The 19,003-nt window shown below is 49.8% G+C and overlaps 1 protein-coding gene and 1 non-coding gene across 2 annotated transcripts in view; both read left to right on the plus strand.

The window, feature by feature from the left end:
• The window catches only part of CLEC2L (C-type lectin domain family 2 member L), a 15,518-nt gene extending 4,772 nt beyond the window's left edge, over positions 1-10,746 (plus strand). Inside the window, exons 2-5 of the mRNA XM_007466611.1 lie at positions 5,552-5,626; positions 7,951-8,117; positions 8,984-9,084; positions 10,635-10,746. Coding sequence (XP_007466673.1) covers positions 5,552-5,626; positions 7,951-8,117; positions 8,984-9,084; positions 10,635-10,746 — 455 coding nt within the window. The remainder of the gene's footprint in view (positions 1-5,551; positions 5,627-7,950; positions 8,118-8,983; positions 9,085-10,634) is intronic.
• On the plus strand, positions 796-868 carry TRNAE-CUC (transfer RNA glutamic acid (anticodon CUC)). Its single transcript has one exon. It is a non-coding gene; the product is annotated as a tRNA-Glu (tRNA).
• Positions 10,747-19,003: the final 8,257 nt, after the last annotated feature.

Below are 19,003 nucleotides of genomic sequence, written 5' to 3' on the forward strand. Positions count from 1 at the left end.
TCCCTACAGGTCTCAGAGGGAGCACGGCCCTGCTGACACCTTGATTGTGGACTTCTAGCCTCCAGAACCGTGAGACAACACACTTCCGGTGTTTTAAGCCACCTGCTTTGTGGTGCTTTGTTACGTCAACCTAGGAAACTAATACAACATTGTTTTGGCTTGTCCAGGCCCACAGCTGTCCTCGAGAGTGAACAAGGAGTCAGACTCTGTAGTGCACCCTCTCTCTGTCCACAGTGCAGCAGCCAGAGCAGTTATCCCCATGAAAGAACGAAGAGAGTCCTCAGTTCTGGCGATGCTGGAGACACAGGCACAGACTCCCCTTTCCCTGAAAGCAGGTGTATATCCGCATGGCCAAGGGCATTGTCATTCAGGGTAGCTAGATTCCCTTTGTGTTTTTTAGTATCAGTGGGTGCTCTGTAACATGCAAGGCAATGACCGAGCCCTGTTATAGGGAACCCAAACGTGAGTAAAGCACTGCCCTCACCCTAAAGGAGCCCATGGGCTGATTATCATCATGATGGTAACTGCTAACACTCAAGGAGAGCTTACCATGCCAGGCACTGCTCTAAGCCCTATATGTTGAATGCTCATAAAATTCTAAGAGGGAGACACTATTATGACTTCATTTGAAAGACGAGGAAAATGAAATAAAAAAGAAGCTAAGTAGCTTTGCCGCTAAAAAAGTGGCAGCTGGGATTTGAACCCACGTGAAGTGGCTTATGATGCTATGCTCTTATTGCGGTGCCAGGGTTATAGTAGGATTGAGAGGCATTTAAAGAAGGGAAAGGAGGGACTTCCCTGGTGGTCCAGTGGTTAAGACTCTGCAGTCTCAATGCAGGGGGCCTGGGTTCGATCCCTGGTCGGGGAACTAAGATCCCACATACCGCAACTAAGCCTGCGCGAGCTGCAACAAAGACTCAGTGCAGCCAAAATAAATAAATAAATAAAAAATATATAAAGAAGGGAAAGGCAGGATTCATACGCAGCTCAAGGGGATTAGTCTTACAACAAGCTGCCCCCGAGGACAGCAGAGCAGATACAGAAGGAGCCCAGCCCTCGAGGGCAGGCGGGAGCCTCTGTTTTTACCGTGCCGGAAGGCACCCACCTCTGGACTCCTGGTCACTTGCCAGTATAGACCGTGCTCATAGGAAGGACTCCCGGATGTCTGTTGGACTTGCAAGTAAAGATGGCAGACTGAATGCATTTATTTTCTTCCTCTTCCAAAGCTCATTAGTACAACAGTAAAGGGATTTTTTAAAAGGTCACAAGGATAAGAACAGGAGACAAAACAATAGCAACGAGGGGCTTCCCTGGTGGTGCAGTGGTTAAGAATCCGCCTGCCAAGGGTTCAAGCCCTGGTCCAGGAAGATCCCACATGCCCCGGAGCAACTAAGCCCGCGCGCCACAACTACTGAGCCTGTGCGCTAGAGCCCGTGAGCCACAACTACTGAAGCCCGTGCGCCTAGAGCCCGTGCTCCGCAACAAGAGAAGCCACCGCGATGAGAAGCCCGCGCACCGCAATGAAGAGTAGCCCCCACTCGCCGCAACTAGAGAAAGCCCGCGCGCAGCAACGAAGACCCAACGCAGCCAAACATAAATAAATAAATAAATTAATTAAAAAAACAAACACACAGGGATCAACGATGGTGTAACTGACACTGAATCCACTGGCCTGAGACAGTTCAGGAAGCAGAGGAGCAAAACCTGAGTCACAAACAGGAAGCCCACAGCACAGAGACCGGGCGCCAGTCAGCACGGCCGCGAGGGAAGAGGGGGCTGAAATCAGGAGGGCTGGTTGAACACTTGTTAGGAAGACTTCAGATCCCCAAATCCTCTCCCCACGCTGTGAGCCCATCCCCAGCCCTCTGCCTTGGGGAGAGAGGGCCTCCGGACACCAACACATTTGAGAGCAAGCAGTTAAGGTGACATTTATGTATTGAGGGCTCAGGATGGCCTCCTACCCTCTTTTCCCAACCAAGCCTACACCCTCCAGGAGGGAAGACAGAAGAGCAGTCTCCAGGGACACTGACCCAAGAGGAAAAACCCAAGGAGGTCAACAAACAGACAGCCTTGAGGACCAGCCCGTCACTCTGCCACGACCCTCACAGTTAATAAGCGCCCCCTTCCTGTCTCAGAGGTGCCAGTGAAGTCCTATTCCTCCTGCCTTAATCATGAACAAATAACCAAGGATCTCCAGACATCTGAGGAAAGTCTCTGACATGGAAGCTAGAGATCAAAACAAATGAACAGGACAGATTAAACTTTCTGCCTACCTCTCCCCCACCCACTCTGGAGCCCCCCTCCCTCCAAAAAAACCCCTAAAAAACTATCAGTAATATCCTCAGAGAGATAAGAGAAAATTTTGCATCATTAAAATAAGAACAGGGGGCTTCCCTGGTGGCACAGTGGTTGAGAGTCCGCCTGCCGATGTGGGGGACACGGGTTCGTGCCCTGGTCCAGGAGGATCCCACATGCCGCGGAGTGGCTGGGCCCGTGAGCCATGGCCACTGAGCCTGCGCGTCTGGAGCCTGTGCTCCGCAACGGGAGAGGCCACAACAGTGAGAGGCCTGTGTACCGCAAAAGAAAAAAAATAAATAAATAAAATAAGAACAGGATGCTTTAAGAGGGAGTATTCAGGGAACAGCATCAACAAACCCTAAAAAACCTTAGCAGTTAAAAATAATTGTAGAAATAAAAGATTCAGTAGAGAGTGGGAAGATAAAGTTGAAAAAAATCTTCAGGAAATAGCAACGGCAAAGTGGATATGAGAGCTTCCTCTCTCCTCTCTGGTGGCTCTTCCTTTTCTAATAAGGGCACTAATCCCGTCCTGGGGGCCCTCACGAAGAATGGAATCTGCTGGTGCCTTGATCTTGGACTTGCCTCCAGAATCGTGAGAGAGAAGTGTCTGCTGTTTCAGCACCCAGTCTGTGGTTTTTGTTAGAACAGCCTGTGCAGACTAAGTCAAAGGTGAAGTAGATATATGTGTAACTGAGTTGCTTTGTTACACAGCAGAAACTAACACACCATTGTAAAGCAATTATACCCCAATAAAGATGTTAAAAAAAAAAAGGTGAAGTAGAATTCCTGATTTTGCCTCATCGGCTTAAAGGAGTTTTGAAGTGGAAATAATGATGAGCACACAGAAGTGTAAGCAAAGGAAAATGATTAATTACAGGGAAACAAGAAGTTGTGTAGAAATAAAGATCATAATACACTGCACAGCTTTCCCGGGAGTAGCATTTACATCGCCATACGAAAAGAACAGCTAATTATCAGTCGAACCCAAACTATGATGTTGAGAGAGCAGGTAGTGTGTGAGTGGTCAGGGTGGGGACAGTAATGCAGAGAATTAAATCTTCCCCATTATTGTGGGAAATTAATAAGTAGTGTCTTAAATAGAAAAGTCAAAAAGTATTGACATACGCAAAGCTTTTAGAGATCTGGAGCTAAATACCAAAAGAATTAGCTAAAAGGGAGTTGCCTCTGTGGAAGGGGCAATGTTCGGTTGTTAGTTTGTTTAGTGAAGCCTGGTGGAATTTCTTGACTTCAGATCTGTTGCTTTTCAGATCCTTGATAAAGGACCAGGTTTCTTTTCCCAATTTGTTGTGCAGTACAATACAGACAAATTACTAGAAACAGTGTCAGGCACTTGGGTGTCACAGCAATGCTGAATTGCTGTAAAAGTTTCTAGATACTTCCTCTCGATTTTGGTACTTAGCTCGTCATGGGTGAGTAATGGTGGACAGCCCAGCACTGGGCTGTGGAGACACTTCTTTCATCTGTGCACACATATAACTTTTTTTTTTTTTTTTGCAGTATGTGGGCCTCTCACTGTTGTGGCCTCTCTCGTTGCACAGGCTCCGGACGTGCAGGCTCAGCGGCCATGGCTCACGGGCCTAGCCGCTCCGTGGCATGTGGGATCTTCCCGGACCAGGGCACGAACCCGTGTCCCCTGCATCAGCAGGCAGACTCTCAACCACTGCGCCACCAGGGAAGCCCCCACATATAACTTTTAAAAGGTTTTAAAAATGGTTAAAAATAAAAAGGGAGTTCTCACCTACTAGGATGGCTATAACAAACAAAAATGGAAACTAACAAGTGTGGATGAAGAGATGGAGAAATTAGAACACTTGTGCATTGGCATTGCTGGTAGGATGCAAAATGGTACAGCAGCAGTGGAAAACAGTTTGGTGGTTCCTCAGAAAGTTAAATGTAGAAATACTATGTGATCCAGCAATTCTGCTCCTAGGTACACACCCAAAAGAACTGAAAACAGGGATTCAAACAGACATTTGCCAATGTTCATAGCAGCATTATTCATAATAACCAAAAGATGGAAACAGCCCAAGTGTCCAACAATGGATGGATGGATGGATGGACAAAATGTATATAATTATACAATGGAATATTATTCAGCCATAAAAAAGGAATGAAATTCTGATGTGCTACGACATGGATGAACCTTGCAAACATTATGTTAAGTGCAAGAAGTCAGACCCAAAAGGACAGATATTGTATGATTCCACTTACATGAGGTTCCTAGAATAGGTGAATTTGTAGAGACAGAAAGTAGATTAGAGGTTACCAGGGGCTGGAAGGAGGTGGGAATGAGGCGTTAATGCTTAATTGGTACAGAGTTTCTGTCTGGGGTAATGAAAACATTTTGCAAATAGACAGTGGAATTTTGCAAATTCACAGTGCACAACCTTGTGAATATAATTAATGCCACAAACTGCACACTTAAAAATGGTTAAGGGCTTCCCTGGTGGCGCAGTGGTTGAGTCCGCCTGCCGATGCAGGGGACACGGGTTCGTGCCCCGGTTCGGGAAGATCCCACATGCCGCGGAGCGGCTGGGCCCGTGAGCCATGGCCGCTGAGCCTGCGCGTCTGGAGCCTGCGCTCCGCAATGGGAGAGGCCACAACAGTGGGAGGCCCGCGTACTGCAAAAGAAAAAAAGAAAAAAAAAAGGTTAAGATGGCAACTTTTATGTTATGTATATTTTATCACAAAAAAACTTTCAAAGACCCTGTGTCTGAAGTCTAAAAGGGTTCTTTCATTAAACATCAAATTAAAATTTTAGGTGAGAACAATAAATATAAATTTAAAGGGGAGAAGCCAGAGGATCAGGAAAGCTTTCGTGAAGAGAATGGAGGGTGTGGGGCAGGATTTCAAGAGACTGCAGTGGAGAAGAAATTTGGGAGCAAAGACCTAGCTGAAGGGCTGTGAGGACGGACTGGGGTATTTCAAGGAGTCCGTCTGGCTGAAACCAGGGATGAGGTAGAGAAGCAGCAGCAGATGAAAGATTGGAAAGTTCCGACAGCCATAGAAGGAGTTCAAGGGCGTAGCCCTGGAGGGAGGGTCTTTAAGCAGGGGGATCGCAGAATCAGACAGACCCGTGCTTTAGAACGGCACCTCAGACCTCAGCATCGGAATCTCCTGGAGGGCTTGTTCAAACACAGCCCCAGAGTTTCTCACTATCAGGACTTGGGGCTGAAGGTGGGGATGGGTGGTGGGGATGTGCCAGGTAATCAACCCCTTTCTCTCTCCTCAGACACCACCACGCGTCTCCTGCTGGGGGCCATCGCAGTGCTTCTGTTCGCCATCCTGGTGGTGATGAGCATATTGGGTGAGCATGGATGTCAGAGCATTTATGCAATTCAGTTCCTACACACCTTGTCAAAAGCATGTCTAATTAGGTAACAAAAGGTTCTAGACATAGCGCCAATTCTGTGGGGTCAAAGTAAGTAGGAAATAGAGTTGTTGGTTCTAGATGAGATTTTAGCCTAAAATAGTACATTCACACATCGACTATACCCGTCCTCTGTGCTAAGCCTTGCAGCGAAAGTGGAGATGTTAACTTAGGTACGTTCACAAAAATGCTTCCGGAACGCAGAACAAACTTGGTGTGTGTTAGTCACGTAATGCTTCTTGAAGGAGACGGTTTGGGGTTAAGGGCCTTAAAGATCTCATTCACTCACTCAGCAAACATTTATTGAGCCCGGCTGTGTGTCGGGCCCTGGGCTAAGTGCTGGAGATTTTTTTAAATGTATGACATCAACTTCTCTGCCCAGCGGTAGAGGTGTTACTGCCTGGGGGCTTCCCAGAGTGGGGGAACACATGTGCGAATCCCTGAAGAATGAATAGTTTCCCAGAAAGCAGGAGGTAGAGGGACCAGAGCATTCCAAGGGGGAGAGGGCTGAGAAACACGGAGTGGCAGGTAGGACTGAAAGGGGTGAAGGAGGAATGCAAAAGAGGAAACTGCTACTAAGCAAGGGAGGCGAGGCTATATGACCCTGGATTTGCTGCTTTTAATGGATTCAAGTCAAAGTACGTCATGGCTTCTGAAGGGTTTGCAAAGTGACTTCAGGACCTCTGTCTTTCATCTTCGAGAAGCACCCTAAGACCTCAAAATGGGAGGAAAATCCACTGATAACATCAATTCCTACCAAACCCTCACCTGTAGGGCATGCAGGCTAAGCAGGGAGTTGTGAGTGCTTAGCAAAGAATGTGGTGAGCGCTGGGGTGAGCCTGGATTCACCTAGACTAATTGTTACAAATTAAATTGTTCTATTGCTAGGTTGGGAGGACAGGGCAATGTGTAAACACAGCATATTGCGATTGCGGTAAAACACAACAGAGTCCCTGGAGATCCTCGTGGGAATGCAAGGCCAGTAAGTCTAAGTGGGCCTGTAACTCATTGAGCAGGCACGCCAGAGTGCCCATTAATTAACTGGTGTTGGTGTGGTGGTAGCTCCTTTGGGGGCTTGAGTACCACGGACTTGTTCTTGGCTCTGTCCTGGTCTACATTTTAGTCAATCTCTTGTATGAGAACAAACAAAAAAATATGCTTACGGAATTTGCAGGTGGAACAATTCAAAGAGGGATGCTCAATATGACAGATGAAAAGGAAATCAAGATGAAAATTTATCTTCAGAAACTCAAATGAGCCAATGTGATTGAGATGACTGTGGAAGAAATAAACACAAGATCCTGCATTTGGATTGAAATGTGATTTACACATGTTCTGGACAGGGGAGACCTGGCTTAGAGATCACAGGAAAATAGTTGAAGAGTGTGGCTGAATTCCTTCTGGCAAGGAGGCTTAGAGAATCTCATGGAAGTTCTGGGCCTCCTTCCCAGAAAAGTGCACATAGGCACATATAAGCAGATCTTCTCATTGGAGCATCTGACTGGAAAACCCACAGCAGCTGGAAGGGGTACGGTGACCACTGCTGGCTGGTGGACCACAGCTGACGTGTCCCAGCCTGTTCTGGTGGCAGCATTTTACTGGTGATGTGGGCACACCGTACTGAGCCAGGCAGGATGGAGAAGGCTCTGGAGGGCACCCCCTGCAAGGGACTGTGGAAGGGATGGTGTCTCTTCAATCCTGGAAGAGGGGAGGCAGGGGCCCTTCTTCAAGTAGGAGGTGGAAGACAGACCAGGTCTGTCCGGGTCACTCCAGAGCCAGATCCTGGACCCACGGGTTCCAGGTCATGGGAAGGCAGGCTGGAACTCAAAATTGCAAAGGATCTTTCCAGCAGTTCAGCAGTGTTAGCTGACGAGGGTGTGGCCAATGAGAGCAGGCCCATGGAGTCCACCGACGGTTCCCACCCTGGCTGGAGAGAGAGGACGCATGGCCCCCAGGTCCCTTCAAGTCTGAGTTTCTCGGGTTCCACGCCTCGGGGAGAGAGAGGAGAGCTTAACCCAGGGGCCTAACCTGCTGTCACTTCCCCTCGGGGCGGTGTCCCTGCCGGTCTCCCAAATTCCTTTTCCTTTTACTCATTTAGTCACCAGCCTTTTACCTGCCAGGCACTGTGACAGGCGCTCCCCCGAGGCATGTGGCTGATGGGCACCAAAGTGGAGGCAGGTGGAGGGAGTGGCGGGGAGCTTGGGGGGCCGCACAGAGGCCCGCTGTGCTGGTGGATACTGAGTCACCCCTGTTCCCTGCAGCTTCCAAGGGCTGCATCAAGTGCGAGGCGCCCTGCCCGGAGGACTGGCTGCTCTATGGAAGGAAATGTTACTTCTTTGCTGAGGAACCGAGAGACTGGAACACGGGCAGGCAGTACTGTCACGGCCACGAGGCCGCGCTGGCTGTGATCCAGAGCCAGAAGGAGCTGGTGCGTGCCGGTGGGGCGGGGACCTTCGGGCACAGCCCTGCTCCAAGGACCTGGTGTCCCCTGTGACCTGTTTCCAGAGCACAGCCTGGGGTGGGGGGTGCGGGTGGGCTCCATGGGGTCTGAGCAGGTCCACGAGGGGCTCTTGTTTCCACCGCTATTGTCAAGGCCAACTATGTCCACCCGAGGCTGGTTTGCTGAGCTCAACTCGGTACTGAAGCGTGAGCATTACGAATTATACCCGCACTTGTGAAATGAAAAATCGCGTTTTCTTCTACTAGTCCAAATCAGGGCCTGATCTCTCATTTAATACCCCGAACAGTTATATCTCTAGAAACGGGAAAGAAACACAATTAGTGGGTCTCTTGGCCATTTTGGGTTTTGAGGGCAACAGTTCATGCAATCCAAAATAGCAGAAAATCTAAGTCACTTCTGTTTTTCTCTGATTCACAGTCTGATAGCTCCTTTCGGCAGAGAAAGGCCCAGGAATATGCGGGTAGAAGGACATCCAGCCTGAGCTTTGAGATGTGTCCCAGATAATACATCAAGTAGGCAATTCCAGGCTTCCTGAAAATGAGGAACGCAGGCATGTTGGCCCACTGAGCTAGGAGACAAACCCCGTTCCAGGCTTCCTGGCCCAGTGGTGCACTCCCAGAGCCCGGGTCCCTTGGAGGCCATTGCAGGCAGCTCCATGTGAGTGCAGGGTGTCTGTAACCCCAGCTCCTCACTCTTGGGATGCAGTGAGGCGTCACCCTCTCCGTGTCTACACATCTTGGGAGCCAGTCTTCCAAGCTGAGGTTAGTCTGGGGATGTGTGAGCAGTCAGGAGACCGCACCTGACTCTGAGGTTTCCCTCTTTTCTTGGTGCAGGAATTCATGTTCAAGTTCACACGGAGGGAGCCCTGGATTGGTCTGCGCAGAGTGGGGGACGAATTTCACTGGGTCAACGGGGACCCGTTTGACCCAGACACGTGAGCTGAGGCTTCATCTTCTGGCCAAGGAGCTTAGACCGGGGAAGCCATAGCCTCCCAGACGCACCTCCTGAAGAACCTGGTTTTGTGCTAGCTGGAGCCACTCACCTCTAGGGTCAGGGGTGTGGGACAGAGACCCAGCCATGACAATGGCTTTACTACTCTCTCCCTGGTAAAGTCCAGCCTGGTTTGGTGGCCCTGCTCCACGTAGGCAACAGAGCTTCCTGCTGCTGGAAAGGGCCCAGGCTCTTTCCATCTTGTGGCTCCCCAGTCCATCTGCACGGCTCAGTGTGGCTCAGGGAAAGGGAAGATGTGCCCTGGACATCCCTCTGTGTTGGCCAGAACTTAGCTTCACGGCCACACCTGACTGCAAGGGAGGGTGGGAGGTGGGGCCTCTGTTCTGGGCAGCCACGTGCCACCTAAACATTGTCACTGTGGGAGAAAGGGGATCTGAACCCTGGGCACCAGGAGGGTTCCCTTAGAGAAAACACCTCTTGAGGGTGTCGGTGATGGGTGCAGTGGTGGTATTATTCGTGTGGCCCAAGTGGTGTGGCGGGGAGTGTGTGAGGGGTTGGTGGGTGTGCAAAGCCAGGGACTGTTGGCAGGGCGATGGTGGCAGCAGTCATGGGTGTAGGGACAGTTTAGGCTTAGGGAGACGCAGAGCAGCACACACAGGGGTGTAAGAACCTCAGCTTCTGATGTAGACTCTAAGGCTGGAGGACTAGGCCCAAGGAGCCGGGCGGGAGCACAGCTGCTGACGTGACGTGAACTGCGGCCCGTGACAACTCCTTCCCTGTGCCGGCTTCTCCCCGTCTCCTGCACCTGTCTTTGTCCTCGCCGCCTCTTCCTTGTTTTCTTTTTTTTTTTCCCTTCTCTTTCCTTGTCCTGCCCTCATCCCAGATCTGTTCTTAGAGCTGCTGAGAACGTCTTGCCCTTGCTGCTCCCACCTCTCCCCTTCTGGAAGCTTCCTGCTCCCGGAACCCAGGGAGCCCTGGAGGCTGGGGTCCCCAGAGCGCTGACTACCTGGCAACCAGCGGGCCTTGGGGCCACGCTTCTCTGACATCGAGGTGGTCCTGGCCCCCCTTCTCCCTCTTGGGGTCCTTCTGATGCCCTCTCTTATGAGACCCCAGCTCCAGCCTTGGCAGGGGGCTCAGGTCAGGGTGACCAAATGAGGTGAATAAGAAGTGTTGAGATTCAAAAGGGATGATGTTAGGCAGGGAGAACCCCCCCTGTGCTAGATACAGGAGGTGCAGGCAGGGTGCTGTGGGGAAGGTGGGTGTGTGGAGCGTGGTCCTAGACGGGGCCCCGGGTTCCTGGGATGAGTGAGCTGAGCCCGACAGGATGGCGGAGCCGGAAACATCCGTGGGCATCACCGGGCGGCTGGAGCCGTGATGCACTGTCTGGGAGCCACGCTAGTAAGGTCTGTGGGGCCAACTGTCCCGGAAGGCCGCTCCAGAGGGAAGGACAAGTCATAGGGCCTCCGGGGCTGCCCAGTGACGGGCTGCGTCTGCCAGGTCATGAGTGCCTGGTCTCTTCTCTCCCTGCCACAGATTCCCCATCTCGGGCCCGGGGGAGTGCGTCTTTGTGGAGCCCACCAGGCTGGTGTCGACGGAGTGTTTGATGACCCGGCCCTGGGTGTGCAGCAAGATGGCCTACACATGAGGTGGGTCAGGCCAGGGGCGGCCCTCCAGCCCCGGGCTCGTCTCCAAGTGAAGCAGTGAGGAGGTTGCCTTCCGCCCCTGGGCGCTCCCCCAGGCCCCAGAGTCTTGGTCCCTGGTCTCCTTGGCCCCAGGCAGGTCCTGTGGCTCAGTAGTCAAATCCCATGAGTCAGTAGTGTGGCAGGCACCTGTCCCCAGCCACACATGCACACTGACATGCTCACTCATGCCCACGAGGGCACACAGCCCCCGCTCAAATTCAGAGTCCACCCTTAGTCACCCCAACAAGTCCCTCCCTGGCCCTACCCTGGAACATTCCCTCCTCCGGAGGCCCTGGTGCTCTGAGGAAGGCTGGGAGCTGACAGGCTGCGGTACTGTCCACACAGACGGGCCCCCTCCCCACGCATCTCTCTCCTGGTTGCTGGGGAGGCCAGAAGGGAAGGCCCCCTCGCCTGGGCCCAGCATCCACCGTCCTTGCCTCGCCCGGGGTCTCAGGCAGGCCCCTGCTGTGTCCGTGGTGCTGCTGTGTTGGTCACTGATGGACTAAAGAGATGACTGGCGTCCAGAGAAGTCGGCTGCCATTTGTTCCAGGATCATGGCTTGGGGGAGGGGCATGTCTCTGGGTGCCCGTCCTTGGAGGGACACGACCAAGAGGCACTGGTGTGGCAGGCGGCATGTGTAGCAAGCAAGGCCATAAACACACTCTGTGGCCTCAGGGCACCATTTAATATTGCCAGGCCACTGAGTTATTCTCAGATGTCTGAGGGGTGTGCTCCATCTGGTTCCTTCATTACTATTCAACTCAGCGTGACAAACATTGATCCATACCTACTTCGTGCCAGACACCACACTAGGCACGGGGATCCACAGCTTTATCCCCCAAGGAGCGCACAGGGAGCAGAGGAAACAGCTTGGAAAGCACCAGAACATTCTGGAACCCAGTTGAAGGATGGCTTTTTCTGCCTTAGGGGAAGATGGGGTGAAGAAAGCAGGAGGATGAGCCACGGAGAAGAGATGATGTTCATGTTGGGCCGGTTAAGAGTTTGTGCGGGTGCTGGGGCCCCTTCCTGTACCCCCTTGGTCTGCCTGGAGAGGAAGCGGGGACAGGGGGCTGGGAGGAGGCTGGCGGTTCCCCTGGGCCTACAGGGGCTGCAAGTGCCACCCTCTCCAACACACACACGTGGAGCCCAGAGCAAGCTGTGGCCGGGTGAGATACAGCCAGCCTGCGTGGGAGCCGCGTGTGTGAATCTGGGTCCCGGCCCATCTTCAGAAAATGGCTCACAGGGAAACAGGTCCTGCTCTGCTCGGCTCAGTTCTTCTACTGTCAGTTTTCAGACAAAACTGTCAGCTTGGGTTCGTTGAGCTTTTTGAAAGCTTTCCAGGTATTTAGTAAAATCTGGGGATTTTGTGGTTTCATATTTTATCTTTATGGGGAAGCCAGCGTGGAACCTGAGTGTGCAATAAAGAAGCTAAGGGAATTCAGTGCGGCCTGTGGAGGGGTGGCGGGAGCCCACCGCCTTCCCAGCCCCTGTGGGGAAGTGTGTTGAGGGGCTGGGGATTGAGGAAGCAGTCAGCTGCCGCTACTGCTGCTTGGGTTGGTCAGGGGTCTGGGTAGTAAGTGGGAGGGCATCTCTCCCTCACGCCAGTTCTCACCAGTATCTTCCCCTCAAAGATGGTCTCATTGCTTTCCACGTGGCACCTCATTTAAGTCTCTCAGAAAGACCCTGAGGCAGGTAATGCTGCCACGGGTGACAAAACTGGTCCTGGACGGGGAGGGCTAGGGCTGTGCTCTCATCCTGTCCTGTGGGTTCCGGCGGGAAGAAGGGCGCCACGACGTGGGTGGGGAGGGAGCAGTGTGGGACGGCAGGGACCAAGGAACTCGGGCCACTGGGATCTTAGTTCTCATTCAATATCCACAGCCTGCTGCCTCAAGGCGCACTGGCAGATGAGCTCTCTAGCCTTGGGCTTGCCCTGGGACCGCACAACAATTCTAAGTCCGGTAGAGCTAAGAGGAACTCTGACCCAAGGTCATGGGTGTTTTAAGAGCTCTCTTATCTGTTCCTACGAGGAAAACCAAAACAAAACACTGGCAGCCAAACTTCAGAAACGTTGAGAATTCTTCCAAAGGTTATACACCAACCAGGCACCCGCACCTCCCACGTGGGCGGAGCCAGGCTGGGTGGGCGGGGCCTCAGAGTCGGGTGCAGTTGGGGCCGGCGGCCACAGGTGGCAGCACAGAGGCCGGACGCTCTGCCGGTTTCGGAGCGCGAGCTGGACCCTCCTCGGTGGAGCGTAGGAGGAGGTGTTGGGGGCAGGCCCAAGGGACCACCCTTACTCCAGCCCCACTCCTCAGCCCCTTTGGAGGATTTGCCCCTGGAGTTGAGAAGGTGCTTGGCTGGGAGCCTGGGCGGCTGCGCCCTGGGTGAATTTGACCCCGCACGGCAGCCCTGTCCTCGGCGTAGCCCCTGGAGCCAGCAGGATGCGGGTAGAAGGCTGGAGCACGCACACCAGGTCACCCTCAGACGTCCTTTGTGAAGATGGAGGGACGGGGTTTTTTTTTTGCAGGAGGACTCACTTGGAGGTAGCGTTTGTTGCCGTGCTGGTGGGTTTCACTAGTGTTTGCTTAGTAAACCCTCCTACAACCTTACAGATGAGGAAGCAGGCTCAGGGCGGTTAAGGGACTTGCTCTACTGCTGTACATCACAGGCCTAGGAGGTGGTGGAAGGGGAGGCGGGGTGGAAGGGGCCACCTTGGGAGAGGACGTGGGGTGCCCACAGGCGATTTTTTTCCTGTGCACTTTTATTGTCGTCGTATGGTTTTCAGGTGAATTTCCCATAGGGAGGGGGTAACGCAAATACTGAGCTCCGTCCATCTCTCCCTTAAAGGCCCAGCTCGAGCTCCCTGGGACTCCTTCCAGGACAGTGGCAGCCCTCACTGACCACTCCCTCACCCCAGCAACTCCAGCACTTAAGACTGAGCCTCTCACACCTCCGGAGTCTCTCGGAAGTTTTCATCTGTGACTCATCTCTAAAGTCATCTGACCGCTCTTGGCATCTGATTATAAGCCCCTGGATAGCAGGGATTATGTGTCACTGGCCTCTTTGTAGCACACATAGCATGTGCTCAAAAAAAAATTGTTGTATATGACAATAAGATTGCCCCCAAATGTCATCTCTGAAACTGCCATGGTGGGAGACAGCAGTGGCCGGCCATCGTAAGAGGCTCGTCTTTTTGGCTTTGGTGGGCGTGGCATGGTTTTAGAGGCCTGGCAAGATGCACTCTTTGTTTTGCTTCAGTTAAGTTAGCTCGCTCACATTCCCTAAGCATGTAGATACTGGGCGGGCTGAGGGGACGTGACAGGGAGCACCTGGGCCGTGAGGGAGAGCTGCCTTCGCCTCCAGAACATCCTCTGCATCATACACAGAGCCCAGCTGGCGAGGGCAAGGAGTTGGCTGCGAGTGGAAACCAGGCCCCGGGAGGGTTTCCATCAGTGACTGCGGTTGGCGGCTGGATTCCTGTGGTCACCAGGATAATTATGCTAACATCACTGTGCTGTCTGTGAAAGACGACCTGGTTTTCAGAAATGCCCACTGTCTGCTGTGTATTTACACCAGGAGGGGGTGGAGGTAGAGGAGGTAACTGTTCTCTCCTTAGTCCGTAAAGAACTCCAAACTGGGAGCAAGTATGAGATTCAAACAGGGGTCATCCAGAAAACCTCCTGCCGTGCCCATCAGAGATCCCACGTCTCAGCCTGGAGTGGATACACACTTGGCCTGACTCAGAAGACCTGCCCGAGTCTAGTCTGGGGTCAGCTCTACCAACAAGGAGACGTGTAGCTCAGGCTGCTGTGCTCAACCTCCCTGACCCCAGGCTTCGCCTCTAATGTAAAGTAGAAATCGTGCCTGCCCTGCCTACCTCACAGGGTTTTGAGAACTGTAGATGTTAGAATTTCAGGGATTAGAAATTATCGACCCCATTCTCACTATCCATGAGACCACGAGAGGTTAAATAACACGTCCAAGGTCACGCATCTAGCCACGCATCTAGTGGCCGAGCTAGATCTCAGGTCTTGTCGCTCCTCTATTCGTTGTTGATACTATTATTGCACGTATCATGCTTTGTTTGTTTACCTGTCCACCATCCATGCAGAAGTGTAAGCCCCTAGAGGGCAGGGATCCACTCTCACGCCCCTTTTTTCTCTAGCGCCTGGTACATACTAAAGGTGCTCAATAAACGTGTGTTGACCTAAACTGATCTTGACTCCTAGTTCAAGGGCTCCTTCTTCTATACCATGCTGTCTCTGATCTCAGAAATCTGTACTGCCAGTCCAGCTGCCCACAAAAAGTATGCAAACTTGCAGATGTTTTAGAGAAAAAGATAAGATGCTCAACTGCCTTGCAATGTGCTTTAGGGTCCTGTAGTCTAGAGCACAGATTCCATTTTAATAAAGACATACACATCTAAGACAAAATTGTAATAACAATGAACACTAGTTAAGAGCTTATTAGGGCCAGCCATTCATACAAAGTGCCTGGCCCATAGTAAGTGCTTAAAAATTATCATCTTGGGCTTCCCTGGTGGCGCAGTGGCTAAGAATCCGCCTGCCAACGCAGGGGACACGGGTTCAAGCCCTGGTCCGGGAAGATCCCACATGCCGCGGAGCAACTAAGCCCGTGTGCCACAACTACTGAGCCTGCGCTCTAGGGCCCGCGAGCCACAACTACTGAAGCCCTCGTGCCTAGAGCCCGTGCTCCACAACAAGAGAAGCCATCGCAACGAGAAGCTTGCGCACCGAAACAAAAGAATAGCCCCCGCTTGCCGCAAGTAGAGAAAAGCCTGCATACAGCAACGAAGACCCAACACAGCCAAAAATAAATACATTTATTATAAAAAAAAAATTATCATCTTGTTTCACTATGATGTAAATTGAGTAGGGTCTTAGAGCATGCTAGCTTTTGTAATACCCACATTTCAGAGGCCTACCCAAGAAAAGATCCCTTTCTGGCTTGCACCACAGACTAATGCAGGTCAGTGACAGGGAATAGCATTGCTCCATCCAGGGTCTTTGAACATAGAGGCTCACACAGGACGTGTTTTAGGAAATGTGGTAGATGTGGCGGCTATGCATCGAGAACTTTTCCTTTCCTCTCATTCTAGGTACATGGAAGGATTGTATTTCCTGGTCTGTTTGAAGGTAGGTGTCAGGTGACATCAGAGCTTTAACCATGGAAAAGTGACAGATGTCATTTCCAGGTGGAAACATTTAAGAACCAGTGCATACTCCTCCATATTCTCCCTCCCCCAAGTCGTGATTGTTTGATTTGGAGGCTCCATAAGACTGAAGCATCCTGGGATGCTAAGTCAGTGTGTGGGGGAGAAACTTCCTGGAAAGCCTCTGAGGTTTTGGGTTTGTTGTGATCATAGCCTATCTTACCCTAGACTAGATAGGGGCCAGGCCTGGAGGTGGCACACATTCCAGCCACAGTCCATTGGCCAGGACAGTCATGGAAGGCTAATAACTTCCAGCTGTATGCTTGGATACATGAGATTCTTGATTCTAAAAGTTGAGGATTTTCATCAATTTTGGAAGATTCATCACCTTTGTCTCTAAATATTTCACCTGCCCGACTCTTTTCTCTCCTTCCAGGACTCCAATTAAGGCTGTTTGAGATTGTCACACAGGTCTAACGCTCAAGTTTTTTGTCTTTTGATCAATTTTACAAATCAATTTGATGAACTATGACTTTTTAGCAATTTGACTCTTCCAATCAATGACTGGAGTAGCTCTCTCCATTTAACTTTTTAAAAATTTCAGCAACATTTTACAAGTTTTAAGGGTAGAGTTTTTGCATATATTTTGTTAAATTATTTAAATATTTTTATTTTTTATGCTACTGTAGGTGATTTTTTAAAAATTTCATAGTTTGCTTGTTGCTAGTATAAAGAATGAATATTGTTAAAATGACCATACTACCCAAGGCAATCTACAGATTTGATGCAGTTGCTATCAAAATACCAATGGTATTTTTCACAGAACTAGAACAAATAACCTCAAAATTTATATGGAAACACGAAAGACCCCAATTAGCCAAAACAACTTTGAGAAGGAAGAACAGAGCTAGAGGGATCATGCTCCCTGACTTCAGACTATACTACAAAGCTACAGTAATCAAAAGAGTATGGTACTGGCACAAAAACAGACACATAGATCAATGGAACAGGATAGAGAGCCCAGACATAAACCTATGCACTTATGGTCATATGGTCAATTAATCTACGACAAATGAGGCAAGAATATACAATGGAGAAAAGATAGTCTCTTCAATAAGTGGTGCTGGGAAAACTGGACAGCTGCATGTAAAAGTCTGAAACTAGAACATTCTCTAACACCATGTACAAAAACAAACTCCAAATGGATTAAAGACCTAAATGTAAGACGGGATCCTATAAAACTCCTAGAGGAAAAACACAGGCAGAACACTCTTTGACATAAATAGCAGCAATATGTTTTTGGATCCGTCTCCTAAAGTAAAGGAAATAAAAAATAAACAAGTGAGGTCTAATTAAACTTAAAATCTTTTGCACAGCAAAGGAAACTATCAACCAAACAAAAAGATGAGCCACCGAATGGGAGAAAATATGCAAATGATATGACCAATAAGAAATTAATATCCAACATATATAAATAGCTCATAAATATCCAACATATATGAACAGCTCATACAAAACAGCAACATCAAAAAAACCAAACAACCTGATTAAAAAAATGGGCAGAATAACTGAATAGACATTTCTCCAAAGAGTAAATGCAGATGGTCAACAGGCATAGGAAAAGGTGCTTAACATCACTAATCATCAGGGAAATGCAAATCAAAACCACGAGATATCACCTCACACTGATCAGAATGGCTATCCTCAAAAAGAACACAAGTAACAAATGTTGGCGAGTATGTGGTGAAAAGGGAACCCTCATACACTGTTGGTGAGAACGTAAATTGGTGCAGCTGCTTTGGAAGACAGTATGGAGGTTCCTTAAACTAAAAATAGAGCTACTATATGATCCAGCAATCCCACTGCTGGGTATATATCCAACAAAAACAAAAACACTAATTCAAAAAGATAAATGCACCCCAATGTTCATAGCAGCACTATTTACAATAGCCAAGACATGGAAGCAACCTAAATGTCCATCAACAGATGAATGGGTAAAGAAGATGTGGTATATATATGCAATGGAATATTACACGGCCACAAAAAAGAACGAAATTTTGCCATTTGCAGCAACTTGGATGGACTTGGAGTGCATTATGCTAAGTGAAATAAGTCAGAGAAAAAAATACTGTGTGATATCACTTATATGTGGAATCTAAATACAACAAACTAGTGAATATAACAAAAAAGAAGCAGACTCACAGATATAGAGAACAAACACTGGTAATGGCTACCCGTGGGGAGAGTAGGGGGAGGGGCACCCTAGGGGGAGGGGAGTGGGAGGTACAAACTATTGGGTGTAAGATAGGCTACAAGGATGTATTTTACGACACGGGGAAGATAGCCAATATTTTGTAATGATTGGAAATGGAATGTAACCTTTATATATATATATATATATATATATATATATATATTTTAATTAATTAATTAATTAATTTTTGGCTGCGTTGGGTCTTCGTTGCTGCACGCGGGCTTTCTTTTTTTTAGTTGCAGCGAGCAGGGGCTACTCTTCGCTGCGCTGCACAGGCCTCTCATTAAGGTGGCTTCTCTTGTTGCAGAGCATGGGCTCTAGGTGTGCAGGCTTCAGTAATTGTGGCACATGGGCTCAGTAGTTGTGGCTCGTGGGCTCTAGAGCGCAGGCTCAGTAGTTGTAGCAAATGGGCTTAGTTGTTCTGCAGCATGTGGGATCTTCCCGGACGAGTGCTCAAACCCGTGTCCCCTGCATTAGCAGGTGGATCCTTAACCACTGCGCCACCAGGGAAGCCCCAGAATGCAACCTTTAAAAATTCTATTAAAAGAAACGGAATCAATTTTTGCACACTGATCTTTTATCCTGTAATCTTACAGATTGGCTTGTCAGTTCTAGATTTTTTGGTAGACTGAACAGGGTTTTTAGTTGCATGTGTATCCAATGTTTTTATTAAAGCATAACATGGGCCACAGTGATTCCAGCTCCTGAAATCAATTTCCTTATTTTTCTGTCCAGCTGCTAAGCCAATGCCATGTATTTTTTTTTTTTTTTTTTTTTTTTTTTTTTTCGGGGTCCC

Source organism: Lipotes vexillifer, unplaced genomic scaffold (assembly GCF_000442215.2).
Source record: "Lipotes vexillifer unplaced genomic scaffold, Lipotes_vexillifer_v1.1 scaffold71, whole genome shotgun sequence".
NCBI classification, from domain to species: Eukaryota; Metazoa; Chordata; class Mammalia; order Artiodactyla; family Lipotidae; genus Lipotes; species Lipotes vexillifer.